Genomic DNA, 24,961 nt, shown 5'->3' with positions numbered 1-24,961 from the left:
GCTCACCGAGGAGTAGCTTCAAGCCTGGCACCCACCCAACTCCTGGCTGTGCCCCAGAGGAAGAGGGATGAGTCTTCGCCTTCCTGGTGGAGGGGTGCTCCTTCCCAGCTCTCCTCTTCCAGGAAGTCTTCCTAGCACGTCCCATGTCCCACTCCTACTCCATTCTGGGAGGGCCTCTGGGTGCTGCCTTCCTCTTGGCTCTCTGATGGCAGCCCTGCCACGTTGGCCTGAGACTTGTAAAGAGAGGGAAACCCCTCCAGCCAAGAGGAGAGTCAGGAGCTGGTGCCAAGACAGAGCATGTCAAGCCCAGAGCCTGGCTGGAGCTGGGTGAATCGGACCCAAAAGTGAAGGTTGGCCCAGAGATTAACAGGGCTGTTAGAAGAAAGTGGGGCAGATAGAGTGGTCTATAGGAGCCAGCATGACTTTTAAGCCCTCCATAGGGTTTTCGTGTTTGAAGGGCCACTGGAAGCCAAGGCAGACTGCTAAGTGGCTAGCGTCACTGTTTCCCAGTGTGTCCGGCGACCTTCCCTCTCCTTTAGAAATGGCATCCACAGACTCCTCTGACTGGCAAGATCTGCGGGGGCCACCTTAAATCCCCTCCACCTTAAGCAGACTCCACCCCTGAGCGCAGCCAATGGACAGAAAAGCAGCCAGGCGCCACCCACCGCCCCCGCCCCCCAGCCTTCTGGAACTCACACCCCAATTGAAGTCCAGCTATGGCCGTGCTGCTCCGGTCTGTAACCTGGGGGCTGTTCCCCTGGAGGGGCTGCTACTCCAGGGCACCACAGGTCGGGGGGCTGAGAGGGCGGGGAGTCTGGTTCTCGTTTTCCGGGGCTCTGCCTTACCGTGGTGCAACCTGTTAAACCTCTATGTCTCTCCTGCCACAAGGGCAGGCTGTGACCCAGCTCTCTCTTGGGGTGACTCTGGCAACGTTTCTCCCCTATAGCGTGGACTCAGCAAGGGCTTTGTGGAGGCTCTGGAGGCAGTGGTGGGGCGCCCCCACGTGTCCACTGCTGCTGCGGTCCGAGAGCACCATGGGCATGATGAGTCGATGTACAGGTATCAGAAACCCCCGGCTGGGACAGAGGGTCTGGGTTGTCCTGGTACCCGCAACCTGTTTGGGCGTGCCATGGCATTCTGCAAACAAGGGGGTGTTCGCTGTCCCTCTCCTAGTTGTGGCCTCGGGCCCCGCAAAACCTCCTGGCTCCTTGAAATGTGCACAACCGGTTGCCACAGCCTTGTAAAGTGCCAAGGTCTGCTTCCAGGTGCCATCCTCCTGATGCTGTGGTGTGGCCCCAGAATGTGGACCAGGTCAGCCGGCTGGCAGCCCTGTGCTACAGCGAAGGCGTGGCCATCATCCCATTTGGCACTGGCACCGGCCTGGAGGGGGGAGTGTGCGCCCTGCAGGTAAAGTGGGTGCCCCAGGTCTGTCTTATCACACTGGTCATGTTCGTGGCTATCTGCCATGCTGGGCTCTGCACTGGCTGCTGGGGGCTCTGCACAGGACTGGGGTCTTGCGCCCTGAAACCAGGGTAGCCAGCCTTCTCGGCATCCCTGCCACCAGGGCGGTGTGTGCATCAACCTGACCCATATGGACCGGATCAGGGAGCTGCATCCAGAAGACTTCTCTGTGGTGGTGGAGCCTGGTGTCACCCGTAAAGCCCTCAACATCCACCTGCGTGACTGTGGCCTCTGGTTTCCCGTGGGTAGGCCTGGGGCTTGCATGCCTTTCCTCGGAGGCCTGAGGGCTCGCTGGGGGCTAGGCTGTTCCTGGGGCTTCAAAGGACCCTGCTTTTCCCTGCCTGGTTTTACCCTCTCCTGTTGTCTGCCCTCCAGACCCAGGTGCCGATGCTTCTCTCTGTGGCATGGCTGCCACCAGTGCCTCAGGCACCAATGCTGTTCGCTATGGCACCATGCGTGACAACGTGATCAACCTGGAGGTGGTGCTGCCTGATGGTCGGCTGCTTCACACTGCAGGCCAGGGGCGTCATTTCAAGTGAGCGCCCTCTGCCCTTAGACGGAGGTCCTAGTGTGCACTGAGGCTGACGGGCCTCCCTCCTCCCTCCACCCTCCTGACTGGGTGGGTGAGGTCTGGAGCCCCACAAACGGCCAGTGGATGGTGCTAGGGTTCGCTGTCCCTGCAAAAGGAGGATCTGGGTTGTTAAGTCAGAGAATCGGGAGGCCAGCTGAGACTGGGCTCCCTAGGGGATGATGCACTGGGTTCCAGCTCCTGACTTCTGGGCAGAAATTTCTCAACACACAGCCAGTCACCAACCTTATGTCTCTGGGGCCCAGGAAGAGTGCAGCTGGCTACAACCTCACAGGACTCTTTGTGGGCTCTGAGGGGACACTGGGTCTCATCACGTCTGCCACCCTGCGCCTGCACCCTGCTCCTGAAGCCACAGTGGCTGCCACCTGTGCGTTCCCCAGTGTCCAGGCTGCAGTGGACAGCACTGTACAGATGCTTCAGACTGCAGTTCCTGTGGCCCGCATTGGTGAGCCGGGGACTGAGTTACCACCAGGGTCCTCAGGAGGGTAGGCCTCACCTGGCCATCCCTCTCCTTGGTCCCAGAGTTTCTCGACGATGTCATGATGGATGCCTGCAACAGGTACAGCAAACTGAACTGTTCGGTGGCACCCACACTCTTCCTTGAGTTCCATGGTTCGGAGCAGGCCCTGGCAGAGCAGCTGCAGCGGGCAGGTGTGCTGGGGAGGGTTGTGCTGTGGGACCATGGGACTAGAGCTCCTCCAATGTGGGGCCTAGGTCAGCCTTTCTCCCTGACTACAGAAGTGATCACCCAGGACAATGGAGCCTTCCACTTCTCCTGTGCCAAGGAAGCAGAGGAGTGCAACCAGCTTTGGACCGCAAGGCACAATGCTTGGTATGCATTCCTGGCTCTGGCTCCAGGCTACAAGGTAAGCTGGGACTAGGGTTCCACAGGGACCCACAGGTTGGTCCATGATCATCTTCTTCAGCCCCTACCCAGCTGACACGTAGCAGGCTGAGGCCTACAGGAGATGGAAGATGGGGAGTAGGGGCACACACCTGGCTGAGCAGCACCACAACTCATGACAGCACTGCACCACCCAGTCATTTCTCAGATGCTGCCTAGAAAGGACCATTGTCTGCCCATCTCTGGAGTCCTTCCTGTCAGCCAGGCACTGCAGCAATGCTGGGCTCTCAGGAGTTGTAAACACAAGAGGGAGGGCCTTCTGGAGGAAGAGATATGGAGAGGAAGGGGCCAGTCCAACCCAGAATGGTGGCTGGGTCCCAGGCAGCTCCTACAGAGGCTCAGCAGTGTGGGGTGTGGGGGCCCTGCACAGAGCTGAGGGTGGGGGAGCCAAGGAGTGGTGAGGGCCCCAAGCTGTTGAGGCCTGGTGCACACACCCAGGCTAGTTGTTACATAAAAGCAAGCTCTTTCCTTCGGTGAGTCCAAAATTGACTGCAGATTCGCCCAGACTGGGCCTTCGCCATGACCACAGTGACCCCCGAACCTCCAGCAGGTAAGGATGAGGGGAGAGCCTTACAGCTTGCCTCTGACGCAGGGCTACAGCACCGATGTGTGTGTTCCCATCTCGAGGCTGCCGGAGATCCTGGTGCATGCCAAGGAGAAGCTGAAGGCCTCAGGACTCACAGGTTCTGCCTGCCTGCTGCTGGAGTGAGGTGGGGAGGTGCTGGGACTGACTAGTGCCTAAGCCAAGGGCAGATGAGGCCAGAAGTGACTGCTGTGTTCCCTGGGCCCCCAGGAGCCATTGTTGGACATGTGGGTGATGGCAACTTCCACTGCCTCCTGCTGGTGAACCCAGATGACGCTAAGGAGCTCCAGAGAGTCAAGACCTTTGCAAATGAGCTGGGCAGGTGGGAGCCATGGGGTAGAGGTGGGCAGAAGGGATGGGAGAACCTACTAAGGGCCACTCTCATGGCTTCTCAGAATGGCCCTTGCACTCCATGGGACGTGCACCGGGGAACATGGCATCGGAATGGGCAAGCAGCAGCTGCTACAGGAGGAAATAGGCCCTGTGGGTTTGGAGACCATGAAGCAGCTCAAGGCCACACTGGACCCCCGAGGCCTCATGAACCCAGGCAAGGTGCTGTAAGGAGCTCCAAGGATCTGGCCTGCAGGCGTCCAGATGATACAGCCTCTTCTGGAAACACTGGCTCCATAAGGCCTCTGTAGCTGGGGCTTAAGGCTGGAAGGCAGAGAGAGACGCTAGACCTCTTCCTGCTCCCTTTCCTGCCCTCAGGAACCATTCATTCAGTAAAAGAAGCTGCTTCCTCTGTTCTGCGCATCTGTGTGTGTGCGGGGAGGGCTGGTGTCACCTCGTGACTGAGATCACCTGCCTTCCCCGAGACCTCCCCACTGCTGGGGCCCAGGACCCTTTACCTAGAAGCAAGAGGGGCCCTCTCACTTCAGGGTGCTAGGTCTTCTTATTAGGGTGCTCCAAATGAATCTGAAACCCATTTATAGCCATCTCCTTCCAAAGCTGCCAACTTCTCCCATCCAGATTCCTTGTTGTAAGGCCAGTGACCCAATCATTCTGAGTCTGTCCTGTAACTTAGGGTGGCCTGGAAAGGGGGATGGTGCTCAGGGTTTGGAAAGAAGCTAAGTCCCTGTCCCAATTACTGTGCTTTTAGGAACCTCAGGCAGAGGTCTGATCCATGGTAGAGGTCATTTATGATGGCCTCCACCAAGCCTGAATTGGCCTTCAAATATCCTGAACACATTCTTCAGGCAGCTGCTACCAACTGTGAGAAATGGAAGGTTATCCTCCTTGTCTCACATCTTTTGGTGGCTCAAGGTATTGTGCCAGCAGCTTATGCTCTCAAAGGCCAGGTCAGCCCAGCCTACACCCTGACATGTCATGGGACCCCAGGCCAGAGCCTTTATCTGCGGTACCCAGAAGTTAAACCCTCTAGGGCCACTAGAGGGCACCTGACACCAGAAAGCCCAGACTACAGCATCTGCTCTGGGGAGCTGTGGCCCAGGACTCCTGTCCAAGGCCTGTAGTTGTCAGCTCTGAGCCACCCACCTTCCAGTTAGAGAGGGGCTTGATGGCCAGTCCTGCCACTACTCCCTGCAGACCCCAGGAGCCAGCGTGCTGTCCATTTCCCCCACCCCAAGGGCGTCTGACCTTAGTAAAGGAGATGGGTGGAGGATGCAGAGCAGACAGTGCAGAAGTCAACAGCACCAGCCTGCTCACCCCACGCCCTGCCCAAAGCCCTGCTGGACCCTTAACACCCACTCATAAAGCCCTGGGCAGAGGCTGACACCCTGGGACTTTCTTAGTCCAGCCTTGGTTCTTGGGCCTCCTCTGTGCTCACACTGGACTCTAGCAGACGGCGATAGCTGTGGGCTTGAGGATGCTTTGGTGACATTTCTTTGTGCGGCTGCCCTGATAGGGAGCCAAGGTTATGCCAAGGTTGGTATGGTGGCAACTCCCATCAGCCTTCTCCTCACAGCACCCCCAGCATGCTCACCAAGAAAATAGCACTAGCCCCGTCCCTTTAGACCCTCACCCTCACCCCCGTCTGGGGTGCACTCTGCAGGACTTTTCTCTAATGTGAACTCCAGTGCTTAGCAGCTAGTGGGAACTCGCAAATGGCCATTTACCCATGATTTCTTTTATTAAGAAAAATTCCAAACATACAGAAAAGTTGGAAACAAGTACACCACCATTCACTGAAATACCAGCCATTAAAGATTCCATGATGAACACTTGTATTATCTGCTTTGTGTATCTTGGGAGAGTCATTTAGAATTAGATTATACATTTCTTGAAAGCATTCGCCTATATAACTCAGCATCTACCTTCTAAGATTAAGGACTTTCTCCTATAAACCTCAATGCTATTAAATGGCTGTATGAGGAGCAATTTCCTTCATGCTTCTTCCTTCCCACAAAGGCAGGGCAGGGCCTTTCCAGAATCCTCCAGAATGTAGGTTTCTGGAGAGATGTCTGGATGGAGATCACAAACACCGCCCCCATCCACATGCCAGGTGCTGACAACCTGGTCAGGGCCCAGAAGATGTAACAGCCAGCAGAGGGCTGCAGTGTGCCAGGTGGAGCAAAGTCACCCAGGATGGCGATGAGCATGAGCCAGTAACAGCACCCAGCTTGGGCCCCACACCCACTTCACCCAGTGCACAGCCACTTGGCTCACAGTGGCACCACTAAAAGCAGCTGGGCTCGGGCTGCCAAGGGAGGCACACAAAACCTCTAGCTCCACATCCAGGGGTCAGGCAAAGGAAATCTTCCAAGCTGGGCCCTGCCCCACCAGTTTTGCTGGTGCAATTAAATATAGAACAGGGAGACACAGTTGTCAGGCAGAAGCAGAAGGTGCTGTGAATAGAACAGTGCCCTTTGCGGTGACAAAGCTACAGGGAAGCCTGCTGCGCATGTGCCAGGCCTCCAGAGCAGATCCCGATCCTTACAATGACCTTTGAGCTATATGATGTTTGTCCCCACTTCACATGTGAACAATTGATATTCAGAGGAATGAAGTCATTTCTCATTCTGCCAACACAGTTCAACTGCAGACAGAGCCCATTCTGACCACCACTTCCCACCGCAGCACTCTAAGGCCCCCGGGTCTCCACCACAGGGAGGACCACCACAGGGAGGATGCCAGTGAAGCCCAGGCTCTGGACCACAGCTCTTCAGCTCTGAGCACACGAGTATGGCCACAGGCCTGCAGGGAATGCGCCTGCACAAAGTAGGCAGCATTTGAGGAGGGTGATTATGAAGCCAGAAGCCCTGGTGAGCATGGACCCTTAGGCAACAGCACAAACAGCAGGCCTGGGGGTGGGGGTCAGGGCAGAGGCTGATGTCCCCCTCTCAATGTTCCCTTGACTGGCTCAGCCCGAGGCCTAGAGGACAGCTCCCTGGCTTGGGAGGCTGGCTGGGCCAGCACTGCTGCCCCTTGCCCTACACTTCCTGCAGTTTGCCAACTTTTGTGAATCTGAGTGGGTGGTTAAGGGTACTGAGTTGGCTCAGTTTCAAGCCAGGCTCCTTCTTGGGCCTCAATTAAGTATGCCCATGAGTCAGCACTGAGACTCGGATGGAGCAACAGCGAGCAGGATGTGGGATGGGGGGCAGAGGCCCAGGGGAGCATTGGTGCTAGCTAGGAGCCACATCCTCATGGCCTCCAGTGGCTGCAAGAGCTTTGTCCCCAGACACCTTTCCAGAAGAGCACCATCCCAGCCACTCCACAGGTGATGGTGATCAGTTCCCTGGCACTTAAGAGGGTTAGTGATGTGGGAACCACCCTTTCCTGCTAGCCAGGAATAGCAGGCAGAACCTGCAGGAATGCCAAGTTAGGTGAGGGATGCAAGATGGGTTTTTGTCCCCAATTTTTCATTTTTCATCCCCAATTCTTCATCCTCTAACAGTACTTCATCAAAATAAAATCACGCAGTGTATCTTTTATTAGACATTATTTTAATACCATATCAAAACACCTTGACTGATGAAGAAAGCTTTTCTCCCGAGCTTTGAACATTTTTTAAACATTTTATGAGGGGTTTTTTTTTTTTGTATTTTAATATATAAATACAGAAACCTATCTTGCATGGGTCAATGCCACGTGTGAACATCAATGGCTAAAATGTTCTCAAACAGTGCCTGAAAACAGGGGAGCAGTACATGTTTCTCCAGTAAGTCTTTTATTAAGTTTTCTGGGGACAAAAAGAATCCACAGGGGCCTAAGAAAAATGTTCAGGCATTTTTGCAGGACACTTGTGATTGTTAAATCCTCTGACCTGACCAGAACCAGAAGGAAAAATGGGGGAGACATGGGACTGGAAGTGGGAGAAAGTCCTTGATGGGAGTCTGTTTGTTTTGGCAATGAAATCAAGTTATCGATCAGGGTTTCAAAGGGAAGAAAAGTGCAAAACCAAGCCAGAAAAAAATGGGCAAAAAAGTAGAAAACAAAATAATAATAACAACAACAACAAGAACCAAAAAAAAAACCCCAAGTAGGGAGGTTGGTGATGTAGAGAGCTGACCAGGGCGTGGGCAAAGGGTGAGACTGTGATGCCCACCTGCCTGCCATCAGCGCCAGGGGCGAGCCCATGGCTATGTCCGGTTGTCACTGACTGTGGGTTACAGCTGGGCAGCAAACAGCAATCTGTAAACATCACGAGGGAAAACACCAGTCGACACTAGACTTTTTTTTTATATAATTTTTTTGTAAACACTTTAAAGACAGACCCACAATGCCTTTCAAAGGTGAAAAAGAAAATGCCCTTTCCCTCCTGGGCTGAGGGGGGAGGGGAAGGATAAGCAGTCGATTCACTCTTCTCTCGTCCAATTTGGTGTCCTCGGGGAGGAGGGAGAACCGCTGTCCAAGTCAGTGCAGAAGGAGCGCCCCGTTCCCACTGGTGTCCCAAGCTCAGCTCTGCCCCAGTGTCCGATGAGCCTCTCTCAGAACAGGGGCCGTGTGTCCCTATGTGGATCGGAACAAGTCAGTCTTGCGCTGTGTGGCCAAGGGCCAGCCGCAGCACCCCATGCTGGCAGTGAGTGTCCCGCCAAGGGCAGGCCAGATGGGGCACCTGGTGCTCGGTACCCCCGGAGTCAAACATCTCGCCAGGCACGGGGACCCTGCCGGGCCAGGTGCCACTCCCTCTGCCTCCCTCTCGCCCTGCTCCTGCTTCTCCCCTTCTCATCGGTTTTTGAGGTGAAGGTAAAAACAGCAAATGTCCCGATTTGTCTGACATCATCAGCTGTTCTGGGCATTTACTTGGAATAAATAAAATAAACCTAACAAAAGAAAACAAAACAGGAGAGAGAGAGAAAAAGAGAGACCCTAAAACCCTCGGATGTGAGTGAGATGAAGTAGAGTTGGGCTTTTTGATTTTTCTGGGGCTTTGGCATTTGTTTGCCAGGATAAAGAAAATGCCAGCCCAGACTCAGCAGGGACTAGTGGGGCAGGGGACAGGAGAGGGCAGTCAGCAGCCAAGCAAGGTGCCCTCAGGCAGAACAGAGAGCCAGAGGCTATGGTGACCCTGGGGATGAAGGTGCACACATGGGGGAGGGAGCTGAGCGACTAGACTGGTTGGGGGCCTCAGATTCATTTGGAACAGGGAGTGAGAGGTGGCCAGCAGGAAGGACCTGCAGTAAATGACCTCTGCTAAGTACTTTGCAGTGGACAATTAGTGCCGCCACGGGCTTCGCTGAGAACCTGTCCACAAAGTGAAGGTGTCACTCTTTCCATCATCAGAGAAGACCCTGAGAAGTAAGCAAGGCCAAGGCAGGGATGCACACCCAAAGCCCCATGCGCCTCCTCCAGCGCCCATTCCGGGACCTATGTGAACTTTCCTCAGAAGCTTCAGCCCGAAGGATGTCTGGAATATACTGGCATTTTCCCAATCAATTCCACCTCTTCCCAGCATGCTTTTCATGGTCCTGTGCTTGTCTGTGTGCACCTCACATCTTTCCCCATGAAGCCTCTGCACCCCAGGAGACTACAAACTAATGAGCTGCTGCCTTTCCCTTCACCCCTGCTTTCTCCTGGAAGGCTGTGTCAGGGAAGCCCAACTCCTTGCCACCAGGCCCACAGAGAACAGTGCTGGAGCCCGAGCCCAGCACACCCCCAAGCATGGACTCACCTTTGAGAGGATTCAGCAAGCAAGCCCAGCAGGGTCAGTCCGCAGGGTGTTCTGGACAAGATCTGTTCACTTCAAACCATGAATCTATGCAGCTGGGGTGGGAAACAGTAAGGGGATAACATGTTAATCTTTCCTGAAAGGACCCAGGCGGAAAAATGATCTGCCTCCCTTTTTGAAGCAGAGAAAAGGGAGTGTGTGCAGACGGTCCTGCTCCAGCAGAAGTCAGCAAGGGTAGCTCAGGCTCAGGTAGATCTGGTGCTGCGGGAAGGGCACAGTGGCCCTGAGAGGCATCCAGGCCTGCTGCAGGGAGCCCAGGAGGGCAGCAACAACAACTGGGGTGAAGGTGCAAGTGAAAGGAGTGTGTACTGCAGTCAACTAGCTGTTCAGTTATTGCCAAAGCCTGAGAAGCACGGAGTGGGGACAAAGACAGGGCAAGCTGGCCAGGGGCCAGCTCTAGGATCCTGAGAGCAGCCCCTCCTAAGTCACAAGAGCAGCTGTGTCCCAAGAGAGCACCGCCCCAGTGAGTGCCTTCTAGGAGAACCGCAAGCCTCCTTGTGAGGGTAGGAAGGGGTAGAGGACCTTGGGCTGTGTGACAGTGCTAAGAAAACGAGCCAGGGAGGGGATTTTAGTGAATCCCGTGTCTCCAGTCTTCACACCCACTGTCTGCCTCAAAAACGAGCAAAAGAGGAACAGCAACCGCCCAAGACCGCATCCTGGTATGTAAACCCACATCTGGGCATTTTTAAGGACAGGAATCAGATAGATAATTTGAATAAGCTTCCCCCTGGAAGGGTTTTGCTTTCTGGTTCCAGTTAGTGCTGCCTTGGGACACTGCAGGGCTGTGTGCTGGGACCCAGACCAAAGACACAGTTCTCCCCAAAGTCAACCATGGCCCCTGTACCAGCCACATCCATGTACCATGCAAGGCTGTCACCCTATAAACCAGCAGCCTCAGATCAGCCCTGCTTGATGCCAAGCAGCAGCTCTGGGCTTTAAAAGCAGACAGCAGGTAGCAGCCACAGGAGCACAGGGTGTTCTCCCATCTTGGACAAAGAAATGTCTTCTTTCCAGTTGGAAAAGGAACGTGGTTCCCGCTGGAGCTGAGAGTGAGAGTGACTCAGCCACTCTCAGAGTCTACAGGTAGCACCCTTTCTGCCCTCTGCGGAGGAGGGCACACACAGGCCAGCAAAGACACCCTCCCCACTGCAAGAGTGGAGGGGCCAGTGTAGGAAGAACAGGCCCAGGGAGATGGGAGGAGTCAAGCTTCAGGTGGAATCCTTAGCACCTTTAACTGGTGGGGCTCCAGTTTCCCACCCACTCCTACTCTCCAAGCTGTCCAAGCAAAGCTGAACCTGGTGCAATTCACTTCTGTTCTGCATTTGGGGTTCTTGAACTTTCCTAATAGCCGTCGGGAGCCCCCTGGAGCGAGGCCATCCCACAATCACAGGCACAGAATGGCTAGTGACAGGGGTCTACTGTGCCCCTCGGGATGTGGTGAGCTGCTTCTGCATGGCTCTCATACCTTTTGTGATAGATGCACAGGCAGGGCAGTCTGGCTATCGTGTCCCCCTGAAGCAGCTCCTCCAGGCAGATCACACATTCACCCGCATCTTTAGTCAGCACGTCATCTGCAGGAGAGGCAGGGAGAGCAAGAGGATTAGTCACTGGTGGATGGCACGGAGCAAACACAGGTCTAGGAACTGGCTGGATGACCCAACTGCCAGAGTCTATGGGTATAGAGCCAGGAGGCACCTCGACTTTAAGAAAGAGACTCACTGAGGAGATAACACATGTGCATTACACATTACACACCCGAAGACAAAAGGCAATTAATCCCAATTGGGATTACCCGAAGGCGCTGGGGGTGGAGACTGAGAGAGTTCTGGGGAGGGCAGCAGCAGCGAAGGCAAGCTGTTCCCTTACGGTACTTTCCCCTGAATTCACACATACTCCAGGAATGCTGACTTCTGGTGTGGAAAAACACGGCACTTCACAGGGTGCTTGAGGCAAGAATAAGTGGAAGAAAGAGCTACAAAAGCAGTTATTTGGATAAGGGTGTTCACAGCAGCACAACCCATTGTATCCAAAGGTAGAAAATGGCCCAACAAGCTGGGTATGGTGGCTCATGCGTGTAGTCCCAGCACTTGGAAGGCCGAGACAGGAGGATCATTGCGACTTCGAGATCAACCTAGGCTACAAAGTGAGCTCAAGGCCAGCCTGAACTGCATAGAGAGACCCTGTTTCAAAAAGACAAAAAAAGACAAAAAAAAAAAAAAAAAAAAAAAAAAAAACCATTCACCAACTGCTAAACGGATAAACTGAACAAGGTATATCCATGCACTGGAATATTATTCCTCCAAGAAGGGGAAGAACTGATACACGCAACAGTGTGGGTGAAACTCAAAAATACGCTAGGTGAGAGAAGTCAGGCACAAAAGGCCACTTATGGTATCGTTTATATACAATATTCAGAATAGACAAATCCACAGAGGCAAAAGGCAGATTTCGGTTGAAAGCAGGGGAAAATAGGGAATGGTTGCTGACGGATAAGGAATTTCCTTCCCTTTTAAAACACATTTTTCTGTAACAGTAACACCTGCTATCAGATTTGCCCTCTTACCAAATCTTTAGATGCACAGTGTTGTACAACTGATCTCCAGAACTTCACCTTGAGTAAGTGAAACTTCACCCAACCCCGTTTCTCCCTTCTCCATTTGTAGCAAATGCCAGTCTCTCTGATTCCTTGAATCTGACTACGTTAGGGGCTCATGTAAGTGGGATCACACTACACGGCTTCTTTTCAGGGTGATGAAATGTTTGGAACCAGATCGAGAGGGTAGCTATACAACCGTGAATGTCCAAAATGCCACTAAGTCATACATTTTAAATGGCTAAGCTTGTGTGAATTTCACAATTTCAAAATAGAAAAAGAACATTCTACTTGCCCTCCCCAAAAGAATGAATGAAAAGCAGCTCCTGCACTTGCCCAGGCAGGAGAGCTGAGCTGGGAAAGCCCGAGCTCTACAGGGTAAACACCGCTGCTGGCTCAGCAGCGCATTCTTACATTGTGTTCATTGCCAACTCAAGAGTGACCAAGCCTGAGTGAGTCCCAGGACTCTAGGAACTCACTCACAGTCTAGCTGGGAAGGTTCAACAAAAAACCAAAATGCATTGCATTCTAGCACAAAGGTGCAAGTATAATGGGTGTGGAAGGTGCCCACTTGGGGCAGGGACTGTATAGGGAAGACTTTGGAGAGGCCACAATGAGTTGGGCAGAGAGGCAGAGGCTATAGGTTTGGTGGGTTCCAGGCAAAAGGAACAGTGGAACTGTAAAGCAGCTACAGAGGCACATGAAGCCCCGGGGCCAGTGGGGCCAGTTTCTGAAGATGGACTCACGCTCTACTGTGCAACTGGGTCTTGTCTGCCCAACAGCGGCATGGAGTTGCACCCGGACCACATCTCCAGAAGTTATCAGAAAATGGAACAGATGGGCCCCAAGACGGGGAGCTCACCCTGGAGGTCGACTGTGCAGTGCATCAGTGTGGGCTTGTCACTGGGAGGGACTCTGCAGGGATAGGCCTGAGCAGGAAGTGACAAGTTCAGGGTCAGGAGGGAGATTTAGAGACCTCCAGGAATCTGCTGAAGCCTCCACTTGGGGTTTAGAACAGAGCTGTGGGCCACAGATATAGACGTGGAATAAACAGATGGTCCAGGGAGGAAGTTTAGACTGCACTCCAAGACGGCAGCAGACAGACCCAGATTAATGCTCACATGTGAGGGGCAGGTGAGCATGGCGACTTGAAGAGATAACTCAGAAGTTCCCCACGCCACAGGAGAGTGAATGAGGGTCACGAAGAAGGATTTTATAACAGGATCACTCCCCATAATCTCTCCTCACAAAGACCTATGTTCTACACCTTTGCTTGTGGTATATTCTGAGTGTTTCTGTGCAGGTTTTCCTTGGCCTTATGATCTTATGAACAAGGCAAATGGTGTCATTTACACTATGCAGATGAGGACATGAAAGTTCCAAGAAGCCACACATCTTGCCTGCCTCTGCCTCGGGGGCCTGTGAGTGGTGACCTCCCCCACAGCTGTTTGTGTCTTCTGATTATTTTGGTATGAAAGGAAACATGGGAGGCCCACAAAACCAGGGTTCTTCATGGCCTAGCGGGCTTGAGTGACTCCCCGTGCCCCTCCCAACCCTAAGGAAAAGGCTTAAGATAGAACCAATATACCAATGCCTGGTACACAAGACAGAGAAGTCACTTGCCTTCCTGGACACCACAATGATTTGTGGTCATGTATGTTAACATCTGGCTAACCCAAGGACCACTGGAAAGGGTGGCATGAACACAGAAAAAAGATGACACAGTCAGCCACTAGAACGTCACTTCATACTTGAAATGTGGCACATGGCACAGTGACACAAAGGGAAGATCCTACAGGTTTTAAAACACTGGATATCACGCATACTTAGATGTTTGTGTAGGCAAAGGAAAGGTCTGGAAAATACTTTCATGTGATTTTGTATTCTGTGAATGTCTGAACACACTTTCACACTTACAAGTTCCAATTTGCATTTTACTCTGAAGTACACCAAAAGGACAAGATGGGTTGGTGGACGGACAGGCAGGCAGTACAGCAGGTATAGTGTCATGTATGCCCTAAGGGGAAGGGTAGAGATAGTCCCAGCAGAACGCTTTAACTCTGCTGTATGTTTGGCATTTTTCACAATCCACAGATGTGGCAGGAAAGATAGCTTTAGTAAGGGCGGGGGTTGTCCCACAGACATTCCTGGCCATTTCTTCCCCACTTCTGTCTCAGGCATGCCAACCCTGACATGGCACTGAGGAGCTGCAGCCCTTCTTCCTCTTTACTTCTCCGCAGCCACACTGCGGTGCTTAGGCTGCTTTTGCCCACATACTGATCTCAAAGCAATTTCCTCTTGCATTTCCCTTTCTGGTGGCTGACAACTATGTGCCTAAGGGCCACGTTAAGACTTCTCTGGACCTCCAACAGCTTCTTCTACAGGCTGAGCTCATTCTCCATTGCATCTGCTCCAAGAGGACCCATGTGTCCCCCAGACTTGACATAAATGGGGCAGAAGAGGGAGGCTTGGTCTTACCTCTCCATGCTGCATGCCACTAGAGAAAAGGGATAGGGCAAAAGGTACAAGCTGGTCCATTTCCTTATCCTAGGGTGGCCTCAAGACTTGAGCACTTACGGGTTACATGCAGCCTTTTCTTGGCCACTTCATATAGCAGTTTTATATGCCTTGTCAGCCAGCCAGGGGCTGCAGCTCTGACAGGAAGAACTGAAAAGTACAGCTGTCATACCTGGCTGGCACATGGCAAAGAGCACATTTCACTGGGACCAAGCTGCAAAAGGCCACTTGGAGGTTGGGGGAAGGGGGGTGAGAACGTTGGACTTTGACTCTGTAGGGAGGCCAGCACCTAGCCAAGTACCCAGGAAGCAGCATTCTCCAACAGCAGAGGCAGGAGAAACATGGTCCCACAAGAAATCTGTGTGGGTTGAATAAAATTTCCTGCGACAATCACTGGGGCCCTGGAAATCAGCAGCCCCAGATATACCTGGGATCAAGGCAGAGGACTAGGAATTGCTGAAGTGTAAGTTTGGCTCTCAACTGATTCCAAGATTTCCATCTTCATCTGACAGGAGCCTGTGGCTTGCTGCTGGAGGGAAGCCACAGCAGGGACCCCACAGCACAAAGCCAAAGTCCCTGAGGAGGGACTTGACAAGGGCTAGATAATGAGAACAGAGAATTAAAGCTGAGTTTCCTGCTCTTGGGTTTTGCCTTGTTATAGCCTCAAGCCCCTTCTAATCTTTCTGCTACCATGTGCAAACAGCCAACCAATGTCACTGCAGAGGGTAGAGTGGAGTATTCCTGACTGCAGTCTGTGTAGCACACCACAGAACCAACCCAGAATGGCAGGCAAAGCTCTCTGGCGTCCAACCAGGAGGTGTGCTGTCTGTGACAGGCTGGCTGGAGGTGATGGCATACTTCTGCTTCCTCCCTGAGATCAGCACTTCTGACAAGTGCCATTTGTCAAGTAGAACAAGTTGAGGAGGAGGAGGATGAAAGGGGCCTCACTTCTTTGGGCTAGCTCTACACTGAACCTTCACAGGCACATCCCAAGGACTGCTAATGCCCTGGGCTGGAGAGTCTCTGGATAAACTCAAGCAGCTGAATGGCTGTAACTCTAAAGCCCAAGTGACTTCCACTTGGCCACCACGCCTGCTTCCTTGAAGGACCAGGCCACACAGGTGTTGTCCCACAGGGCTTGAAAACACACTCATCTTATCTTTGAATTTTCCCATTTTGTGAGCTATGCACAGGGACCCTAAAGTAGTGACGGGCCAGACTGAGGGTGGTTCTGCTGCTCTTCAATACCCCAGGACTTGGCTGCCTCATAGAGAGCGCTGGAAATGTATTGCCAAGGGACCCCAAAGCTACTACTTATACTAGGTTTCATGGAATAAGCCAGACACATTTCTGCTGCCTGACTGGGAGGGATGGCTGAGTCAGCCGGGAGAGTTGGGACACTTATGTGCTTTCCCTTGCGCCCAGTGGCAGTGGGAAGAAAGACAGGAGCCAGAGGGAGAAGAACCCCTAGCAAATAATGCAGGGCACAGGCTCTGGCCCTGGCCCCATTTCCAGCTTAGGTGTCTAAGAGTGGCTGGTCTTGTATCCTCTTCAGCATGTGCAAAGCTGTTGGCTCACTCTAAGGGGACTAGACATAGTAGTGACACCAAGGCCATGCCTTGTTGGCTCCCTCCTTGAGAAATTTGGTATGTGATTCTCAAGGCAAAGGGGATACCTTCAGGAGACAGTGTCCTCGCCTGCAGCACCTCATCTCAACACCCCAGGACTGGGTGAGGAGCAATCCAGTTGTCACAGTGAGTTAAACTGCAATTAGGGTAGCCCAGAGGGGAGATCCTGCTCCAGGGGAGGCCTGGGGTGCTTCATATCCACTGCCCCACTACCACCACCACAGTGCCTTCTCTGGCCACTGGTTTCTGGTTCCCCGCAGGCCTCACACCTAGGGCCCCCTACTCATCATGCACCGTTTGGATAATCTGGCAGTCACTACAGCCGGTCAGCAGCTGCTTGGACCTGCCTACACTACCTCTTCCCTCTTTCGCTCCCCCAGCAAGAGCATCAGGACAAATACCTCCATAGCCGCCAGACTCCAGCCACTGCTCCAGCTTCTAACAATAGCTCTCACTCCGAGGTCCAGCTTCCCTAGGCCTGAGAAAGGCAGAGCATTTCCACCTCAACCTCGGGGGCTCAGAAAGCAGAAGCCAAAGGACAAACAAGCACCTGTTCACACAGGTCTATCACTCAGGGCAGACTGGCTGGAGCAGGAGACTTTCTGCTTTTAGGGGAGCCAGCTATTTAAAGAAGGCCTGTGCAATGTTTACTATTTCCAGAGCCCTTAAGACAGGGCAATGACCTTTGGAAGACACGAGGGAGAGGGCATTATGAGCTATAAAGCCAGATGCTGACCTGTGCCCCACAGAAGACCTGGAAAGAGGGTCTCCTGAAGCAGTATGCTGGCCACTGCACTTTCTGAATGCTGTAAACCACCTGTCCCACCGTGGTCTCCCAGCACCAAACAGCCCAGGCCGGTCTCAGAATAGCACCTTTAAGCTTTCAGGTAACCAGCACCATAGTAGCATGAGGGTGATTTGATGATTAGAATTTGTGTACAGAGACTGGGGTTTTATCTCAGTGTAGAGCATGAGCCTACCATAATGCCCTAGGTTTAATCGGCACTGCAAAATAAATTAAAATGAATAAATGAATGAAAGAAAGAAAGAAAGAAAATGTGTGTGCCTGCTTTTCAGGTCAGCCTCAGAACCACAAAGATTCCATAAAGAGACATGAAAAGCCATTGAGGCTGACCACTCTCCGCTTTCCAGGATCCCTGAGGCTGCCTTTGGGAGCCTCAGAAGAAGAGGGTATAACAGTCTATGCTGCACCCTGCCTGCCTCCCTGCAGCTCTGCTATTCACCAGCCTCCCAGCCTGTTCCTGCCCTGGAGCACCAGGTGTAGGTCTTAACTGGACAAACTAGTCTTGCCTTTCCTTAGTTCTTTAGAAATCTGGCAGGCAGCTACTAGAGACCTTCCAAGCCCTACTCAGGCCAGCCCTCATAATAAGAAAAACACTTCTTTCTATCTGCCTCACTGAAGAGACTGCTACTTTTCTTCTTTGATGGTTAACTTTCATATTATATAACCATTATAAATTTTCTAAAAATTTCTCCAATTGGTTCCAGCAACTTTGGAAGTGTGTGTAGGTTTGTGTAGAGGGGATGTCTTCAGGGCAATGACCAGAAATTGTAGGGATTCTCCCTAAGAAAAGAGCACATATTTGTCATCTTAAAAAGCTTTATCCCGCCCCTTTTCCAAAAAGATTACAAGAGCCCACACCTTTGAGACAAGCCTTCTCACTTTTTTTTTTTTTTTTTTTTTTTTTAGTAGAAAAGGTCATGTGAAGCAGGTGAGACCAGGATGATGAGAAATTTTGGGTAGAACATGTTATCGGCAAAACCAAAATAAACTCAGGGTTCTCGCCTTGGAAGCTCCAGCCTGTGGTCCTGATGGGTTTGCACTTTACCCGAACTGGAACAGGCTTTATGCCTGCCTGGGAGACTCCACTCCACACAAAAATCTATGTGGGAAATGCTGTCCCTTATCTGGAAATCTAAATATCTTCAGAAAACATAAAGACTGAGTTTGAGGAGCTCATGCCACCGAGGACCTCGGGACACATGGGGACGTCAAGGGCAGTTCTCTGGAAGAGGAGCCGGAGATCCCCACTCTCTAAGGGGGTATATGGATGACTCCTGACTCAGAGAGGCCCCAGAAGCACTCTGCCCTCCACAGTTGCTCTTACCAACTTCTCCCTGATGACACCCAGAGCCGAATTCTCGCAGGCCAAGTCCCTTCTAAGGCATCTTTGTGTTGTATGACAGCAAAGGCAGTGTCTACAGAGTGCTCTCCCCAACAGACCACAGGACAAAAAAGGTCTTCATGAAGTCTTGACACATGTGGGATAGAAGTGAATACAGCATTTGAAGCTATAGCTGGGGAGGGCCGTGAGACACAGGGAAGATGACTTTCCCTCCACTGTCCCAGGCAGAGATGGCCAACAGGAACAAAGCTGAGCTTGAGCACGGGAAGCATAGAGCAAACGTGACAACAGATAAAGGGGCATGGTGGCAGGTTTCTGGGTGACTCTTCACTCAGGAGGAAAGGGGCTTCTGAACATCAAGCAGAATATAAAAGGGAAGGAAACACCAGGGACAGAGACAAGACCATAACCTGTCTCATTGCTGCTCCCTAACCTGAGCAGAGGTTATGAGACTGCAGAGCAGAGGTTATGAGACTGCAGGTAGCTGAGACAGGTAGGTGACATACCTGCCCTTAAGTGGGAATCCTTTGATCATGAAATAAGAGGCATAAGAATATGGGGTGAGCAGCCCTAATCTGAACTGTGAAATGCTTATGACTAGAAGTGTTTGCGATTTGGAGATAGTTGCCCTGATGTTACCAGTTGAACATTTCTAATTTGAAAATCCAGAGCTGCGAGTGTCATGTTACCACCCAAAGTCTCAGGAACTGAGGGTGTAGCTCAGTGGTAGAGTGAGAATGCTTTGAAATCTCAATTTTTAAAGTTTTGGGGGTAAGGGTGCTGGGCACTGAACCAACCCACACTAGCTTGTCCTGTACATGCTAGGCAAGCACTCTCACTCTACCACTGAGCTACACCCTCAGTTCCTGAGACTTTTTGGGTGGTAACATGACACTCGCAGCTCTGGATTTTCAAATTAGAAATGTTCAACTGGTAACATCTGGGCGACTATCCCCAACACTTCTAGTCATAAGCATTTCAGATAAAGGATATGCAACTTGTTGTAGAATATGTTTTTAGGAGAACAAAGCAGATTTAATTCATAAGACTGGTACCCCCAGGGTCACCTCAGAATAATGAGTCCCCCCTAGGCTGATGCTGGCATGTGTAGGAAGGTCTGTCTTATTTTGTTTGAGGAGAGTGTCCCCAGGAAATATCCACTGTCAGGATAAATGAGTCCTCAGACTCAAAAATCCTTGAACTCTTTTCCAAACCCTTGCTCTGACTATAAACCAAGAAGCTGAGCCTGCTGAGGGACCAGACAGCAGCCCTCAGAGCTATACCTGTCACTGTAGAGGACAAGATTCTCTGATAAACAGGGTTTGGAGACTGGACAAATTATAGGGATGGAAAACCAGAGTACCAGAGTCCCCACAGCATAGGCTAAGCCACACTGTTACTTCATCTGGAAAACCACCACGGCGGGACTATAGATGGCCTCACCTCTTCCAACTTCCTAAGTGCTGACCAGATGCAGGCTCTGTGATATCTTAGTCTGGAGAATCCCATGAACTAGAGATTGCTGTCTCCAGTTGGAAGCCTGGACAATTGAGGCTCTACTAAACTAGGCAATTCATCTTGAGATTACAGTGCATAACAGCCACGGAAATGTTTGAGCTCCGATGAGACTGACTCCAAATCTTTACCCACAGCATATTAGGCAGATGCTGACATTTATTTTGTCTCTGAATGTCATACTGGTGTGGCTTGCGTGTCACGGAATTCCTAGACCCCAGGATTATTCACTGTTCAGTCTTGAGGCTCCTCCAAGGTAGCTCTGGTGGAGCAGTGAGGCCATCTGTCAACATCTAATTCCCAAAGAGTTTCACACTCCATTTCCTAAACTCTCTGCTAAAGAGTTGAGGGCTCAATCAAATGCTTAGTTGAGTTGCAAAGCCAGGAGGTGGTGACTAGCCTTCCCAGGACTATGGGCACCACCAGCACAAGGCTGCCCTTCATCCTGGAGGAACATTCCACTGTATGATGGTACTTGAGGCCTACCACAGACAGGAACATGAGCAGGTGAAGGAATGGCCATGTCTCTCAACCAGGGTCCATGGAAATGGTAGGCACAGGACATGGTCTGTTTTCTCAGCCCCTCTATCCTTGGCGCCTGGCAGACATCTGTGGCACAAGGTGGGTGAAACTCTCTACAGAGTCCCTCAGTTGACACTCCCCACAGACCTAGCCAGCCCCCCACAGTGAGCTCAGGAGGCAGACAGGGCAGGCCTAGCTCTTACCATTGTAGGAGAGGCGAGGTTTGCTCAGACACATTATAAAGTGCATTTCCATCTCATCAGAAGCCACAGACTTGGAGCAAATGGGGCACTTGAAACCTGAAAGACAGGAAAATAGAATGGCATTTATGGTCTTCAAACCTGAAATAGCCATAATAGATGTGGACATACTCAAACAACAACAGCTGTGTGGGGCAGCATCAGCATGGACTAGGACAATTTTGACAGACCCTAGACCCATCTCATCCTTCATGAAGTCATCAAGGTTGTGCCTTTTTGTCACAGGCTATGACTTGGTTTTCACTAGGGCTCTCCTATAGTACACCCATAGCAAATGTTTAACAGAAGTCACTCACATCTGATTTGAGTTTAATTTTCTTTTAGCTCCTTTCTCAGTGGGGTTTAGTGGACAATAGGAATAGGAATCATGGCAGCTGAATAATCTGCCTTCGAATAATAGACAGTTTAATACCTTTTCCCTCACAGCCTTCACATCATTTGCCAGGATCACCCGGGAGAAATCAGAAATCGGTACAGTCAGCAGTACCTCCACCCTTCACCCTGCCTGTCTCGTCATCCACTCTCCTGGTACCACTTTTGTCCCTCACCCGCGCATGTGGTTTAGGAGCTGGCTTTGAGAATTCAGAGGTGGGGTGGCCCACCAGCCAGCATGTTCCCAAATGCCACCAAGCAAAACTGCTGTTTCTGGTGCCGGGTAAACACAGGGTATGGTGCACCATGGTTTTGTTCCCAGGGAAGTTTACACTGCTTATGTACCCAGAGTTTCCTCAGTGTCACATCAGTACTGGTTAAGAATCCTGAGTTCCCATTAGGCAAACCTAGTCCTTTGATCTATTTTTAAAAATATAACACAGATAAACTTTTTTTTTTAAAGACAATTTTGCTAGGTTGCCCAGGCAGGCCTTAAATTCATGGTGATCCTCCTGTCCCAGCCTTTCAAGTGCTGGGATCACAGGTGCACACCACCACACCTGAGCAGATAAACTATTTCCAATCGTTTCCATTTATTTTAAAATGGGTCAGTTTTTTTTGGGGGGGGGGATTGAACTCCCGACCTCACACTTGCCAGGCAGGAGTTTATGCCACTGAACTAAATCCCTAGCCCTTAAAAATGGGTCAATTCTTTTCCACGTAAATTCTACCAAAAAAGATCCACTGCCATTGAAAAGCTACAGATTTACTTGTGCACATCAACTGTGCACATCACAGCTTCCCTCCTTGTGACTACGATCCCTGTCTGGACTTTGTTAATATGACACACATCTAACTACTGTGGAAAGGTTTCACTCATTACTTTTTGATAAAAATTTTCATACATGGTTTTATTTGATGCTGATAATGATTGTCCACAACATTTCTTCTGAAGTGGATAAAAGGCAAAGAGCTTACTTGACTCTGGCCAGTCCTAGGAAAGAGGAGTGGTTCACACCACCTCCAGGGGCCGTCCTGCTAATCTGTTTGGAAAGCTGTGACCTGAGGCAGCACAGCCGCTCTGGCAAGAAGGGAGCCAGCTTAAGCATTTGCTTAAAGTCTCAAATTCCTCTCTCCTCTCAGTGACAACATTTTGAACTACAAGACCAGACAGAAAATTCAGGGGCCGGTTAATGATGGTCACAGTGGACACTTCATTTTTTAAGACAGGTCTTGCTATATGGCCAGTCTGCCCCCAAATGCATGGGCTTAAGTGATCACACTGGGTTCTAAAGTAAACACAGCCCAGTGTCAAAGATCCACAGATCTAAACATCTCAGCTAAGACAAGTCTTGAAAACAGTAACAAGCCCAGAGCTTTGAAAAAAAGCTGCATTTCAGGCATCTATCCAGACACAAGTCCATTAGTAATAAAACCAGAAGACTGAAAAGAAACCTGGGAACAAGAAGGGAACTGTTTCACTTTTGGCTTTCTGGTAGAGTTAGTAAAATGAATCAAACTGCTGCCCCCTCCCCAATTTTTTGAGACAGGGTCTTGCTATGTCGTTCAGGCTGGCATTAAAAGTCACAGATATCCTCCTGCCTCAGTGTCTCAAGTGTTGGGATGACAGGCATGCACCACCATGCCTTGTGCCAAGCCTCTTATTTTCTAACCCAGTTTAGAAATGTGCAGATCCACTACCACACATGATGAGAGATGAAGAATGAACTTGAGGTTGCTCTTTGTTTCTCAACTAAGTGGTTCTGTGTTCACACAGTAAGTTGTGCAACATTTTAAATGACTCCAGGGTATCTGAACTTTGAACTTGCTGTATCAGACCCCTGTAGACAGGCTTCGGGCTGTGGGAGCACGGATGGATGGAAGTGTACCAGGGGAGGCTTGCCAACCCCATGCCGCAGCATGTTCACTGTGAGGTGTTCGAATCACCTGACACAAGAAAAAGCACTACATCTCACATGCTGTCTCCTTCCTGATAACCTAGAACACAGTCAAGGTTATTTTCTGAGTTCCAGAGACGGGGTCAAGCTAAGGTGCTGGCAATCAGGCCACCAAGGAGGTCTACGAGGGAATGTTACTGGATGTTTGTGTTCAGGGGAAACAGTGAGACTCGCAGGCTCAGAGCAGCCTCACTGCACAGAGAAGGGAAGAGGCCACAGTGAGGCCTTGGAGCCACACGTGGTCACATGACTCATGCGGTGCAGCTGAAACAGGACAGCCTTCTTAGCTCCAAGTCTAAAGTTCTTTCCGTCAGGGACGAGTTGGCCCTGAGATTTTAAGAAACAGATGAGCTGGGAAATGTTATCTCTGAAGAGGAGGTGACTCTGCAGAAGGAAGAGACTTGTGTCCTAACCAAAGCAGTACTAGGGCTTCTGGGTGCTTTGCTCTGAGTTACAGTGTTTTGTAAAGGCTCATGAGATAACTCAGCACATACTATCTGACTGGGAAATGGCACAATAATCAGGCTTTGTCAGCTTTGAGATCCTGGCAAGTTATTTCCATTCCCTGGACCTTAGTTTCTTCATCTGAAAAATGAGGCAACTCATTTTACTCTTGCAATGACTAAATGAAATAGAAACATGAAAGCACTCTGAAATGAAGCAAATCAAATCCAGGTGGTGTCATAATCAGGCCTGGAGGCATTAAATGGCGAGGAAGGAATCGGAGGGTTACAGGATGTGTTCAGGTGGGCCGAGGGCTAGGGTGATATACAGGAACCTAAGCAAGCCACAGGTCATGTAAAATCTGCTGGCTGTGGCCAGCGGCCACCTCTCTGCTGGATTCCACAGTTTCTTTGAACTTCTAGAGCACTGTGCACAGTTACTAGCACTCTCCACACAACCAATGTGAAAACAATGGACTCTATGTAACCTCTGAAGCACCTCCTTTTGCACTTGAGAATAAATCCTGGTTTGCATTTATTGACTCATTTTTATCAGTAGTCACAGTTCTTTAGGTCTTCTCATTTATCACAACGTAAGCATAGGGTTATGTACAACCATTTACTATTTCGAAGACCAGGATACTGACGTCCAAAAGATTAAGTAACCTTTTCAAGGTTAATGTACACAGAGCCAGACCAGGGACATAACAGCCAGGAAGTCTTGAGTATGGAGCTGGCACCATGCAGAGTCACAGGCTGACTACACAGGAGGAAGAGCTACATGGCAGCAAGAACACAGACAAGGGCCTTAAGAAATACTCATTCCATAACCTCTATGCTGTCCCAGCATTACTCCTGAAGTACCCCTTGCTCTGGTTAGTAGACACTTTTCCTGGGAAATCCACTAATGTGGAAGGACAGAGTTCTGCTTTCCATTTGGTATTGACCCTACAGCACTGAGTGTAAGACACTGAGTTTGCAAGCCACTTTTTAAATAGAAAATAAGGGCAAAAGGTAAAAAGTCCAAAAAATAGAGCTACATGGCGGGGGCAGGGGAGGATAAGGACGTCACCTTCTTCCCTGAAAGGTCATCAGAAGATCCAGATAGATTCTACTACTCCACTGCCCCAATCTTTTCTCCTAACCGTTCAGTTCCAAACCCACATGCCTACGGAATGATAAACACTCTGGCATTTATGAGCTATCTTAAGGTTCAAGTACCTGGGACTTTTTTTACTCCATTTTGGAAGTCTGCACCAAATAAAAAGCCCTCCTGCAAACAAAAATAAACAAATGGTCTGCAGTTACCCAGTGTGAATTCCCTTAGAGGCCTCTGCAGCAC

At 50.8% G+C, this 24,961-nt stretch overlaps 2 protein-coding genes across 7 annotated transcripts in view; one reads left to right on the top strand and one right to left on the bottom strand.

The window, feature by feature from the left end:
* Positions 1–660: 660 nt before the first annotated feature.
* On the top strand, positions 661–4,279 carry Ldhd (lactate dehydrogenase D). Of its 6 annotated transcripts, XM_003472090.5 has the most exons (11): positions 691–788; positions 947–1,059; positions 1,266–1,407; positions 1,565–1,706; positions 1,837–1,996; positions 2,296–2,495; positions 2,573–2,701; positions 2,789–2,916; positions 3,547–3,637; positions 3,748–3,859; positions 3,933–4,279. In XM_003472090.5, the coding sequence occupies exons 1-11, from the start codon at positions 717–719 to the stop codon at positions 4,096–4,098; spliced, it is 1,455 nt and encodes a 484-aa protein (XP_003472138.1). In that variant the 5' UTR covers positions 691–716; the 3' UTR covers positions 4,099–4,279. The 6 variants fall into 6 exon arrangements, with proteins under 6 accessions (XP_063103746.1, XP_063103747.1, XP_063103749.1 ...); XM_063247677.1 differs by having other exon boundaries at positions 688–788; positions 2,765–2,916; positions 3,748–4,279; XM_063247678.1 differs by having other exon boundaries at positions 689–788; positions 3,748–4,279.
* Positions 4,280–5,601: 1,322 nt separating this feature from the next.
* The window catches only part of Znrf1 (zinc and ring finger 1), a 98,321-nt gene continuing 78,961 nt past the window's right edge, over positions 5,602–24,961 (bottom strand). The window contains exons 2-5 of the mRNA XM_003472093.5: positions 20,790–20,885; positions 11,130–11,235; positions 9,608–9,699; positions 5,602–8,445 (exon numbers count right to left, since the gene is read on the bottom strand). Coding sequence (XP_003472141.1) covers positions 9,642–9,699; positions 11,130–11,235; positions 20,790–20,885 — 260 coding nt within the window. The 3' untranslated portion in view covers positions 5,602–8,445; positions 9,608–9,641. The remainder of the gene's footprint in view (positions 8,446–9,607; positions 9,700–11,129; positions 11,236–20,789; positions 20,886–24,961) is intronic.

Source organism: Cavia porcellus, unplaced genomic scaffold (genome assembly GCF_034190915.1).
Source record: "Cavia porcellus strain 051 isolate PalLab524CR breed Dunkin Hartley unplaced genomic scaffold, mCavPor4.1 scaffold_4, whole genome shotgun sequence".
NCBI classification, from domain to species: Eukaryota; Metazoa; Chordata; class Mammalia; order Rodentia; family Caviidae; genus Cavia; species Cavia porcellus.
Note: the sequence above shows the minus strand (reverse complement) of the source record. Positions and strands in the feature narration are given on the sequence as shown.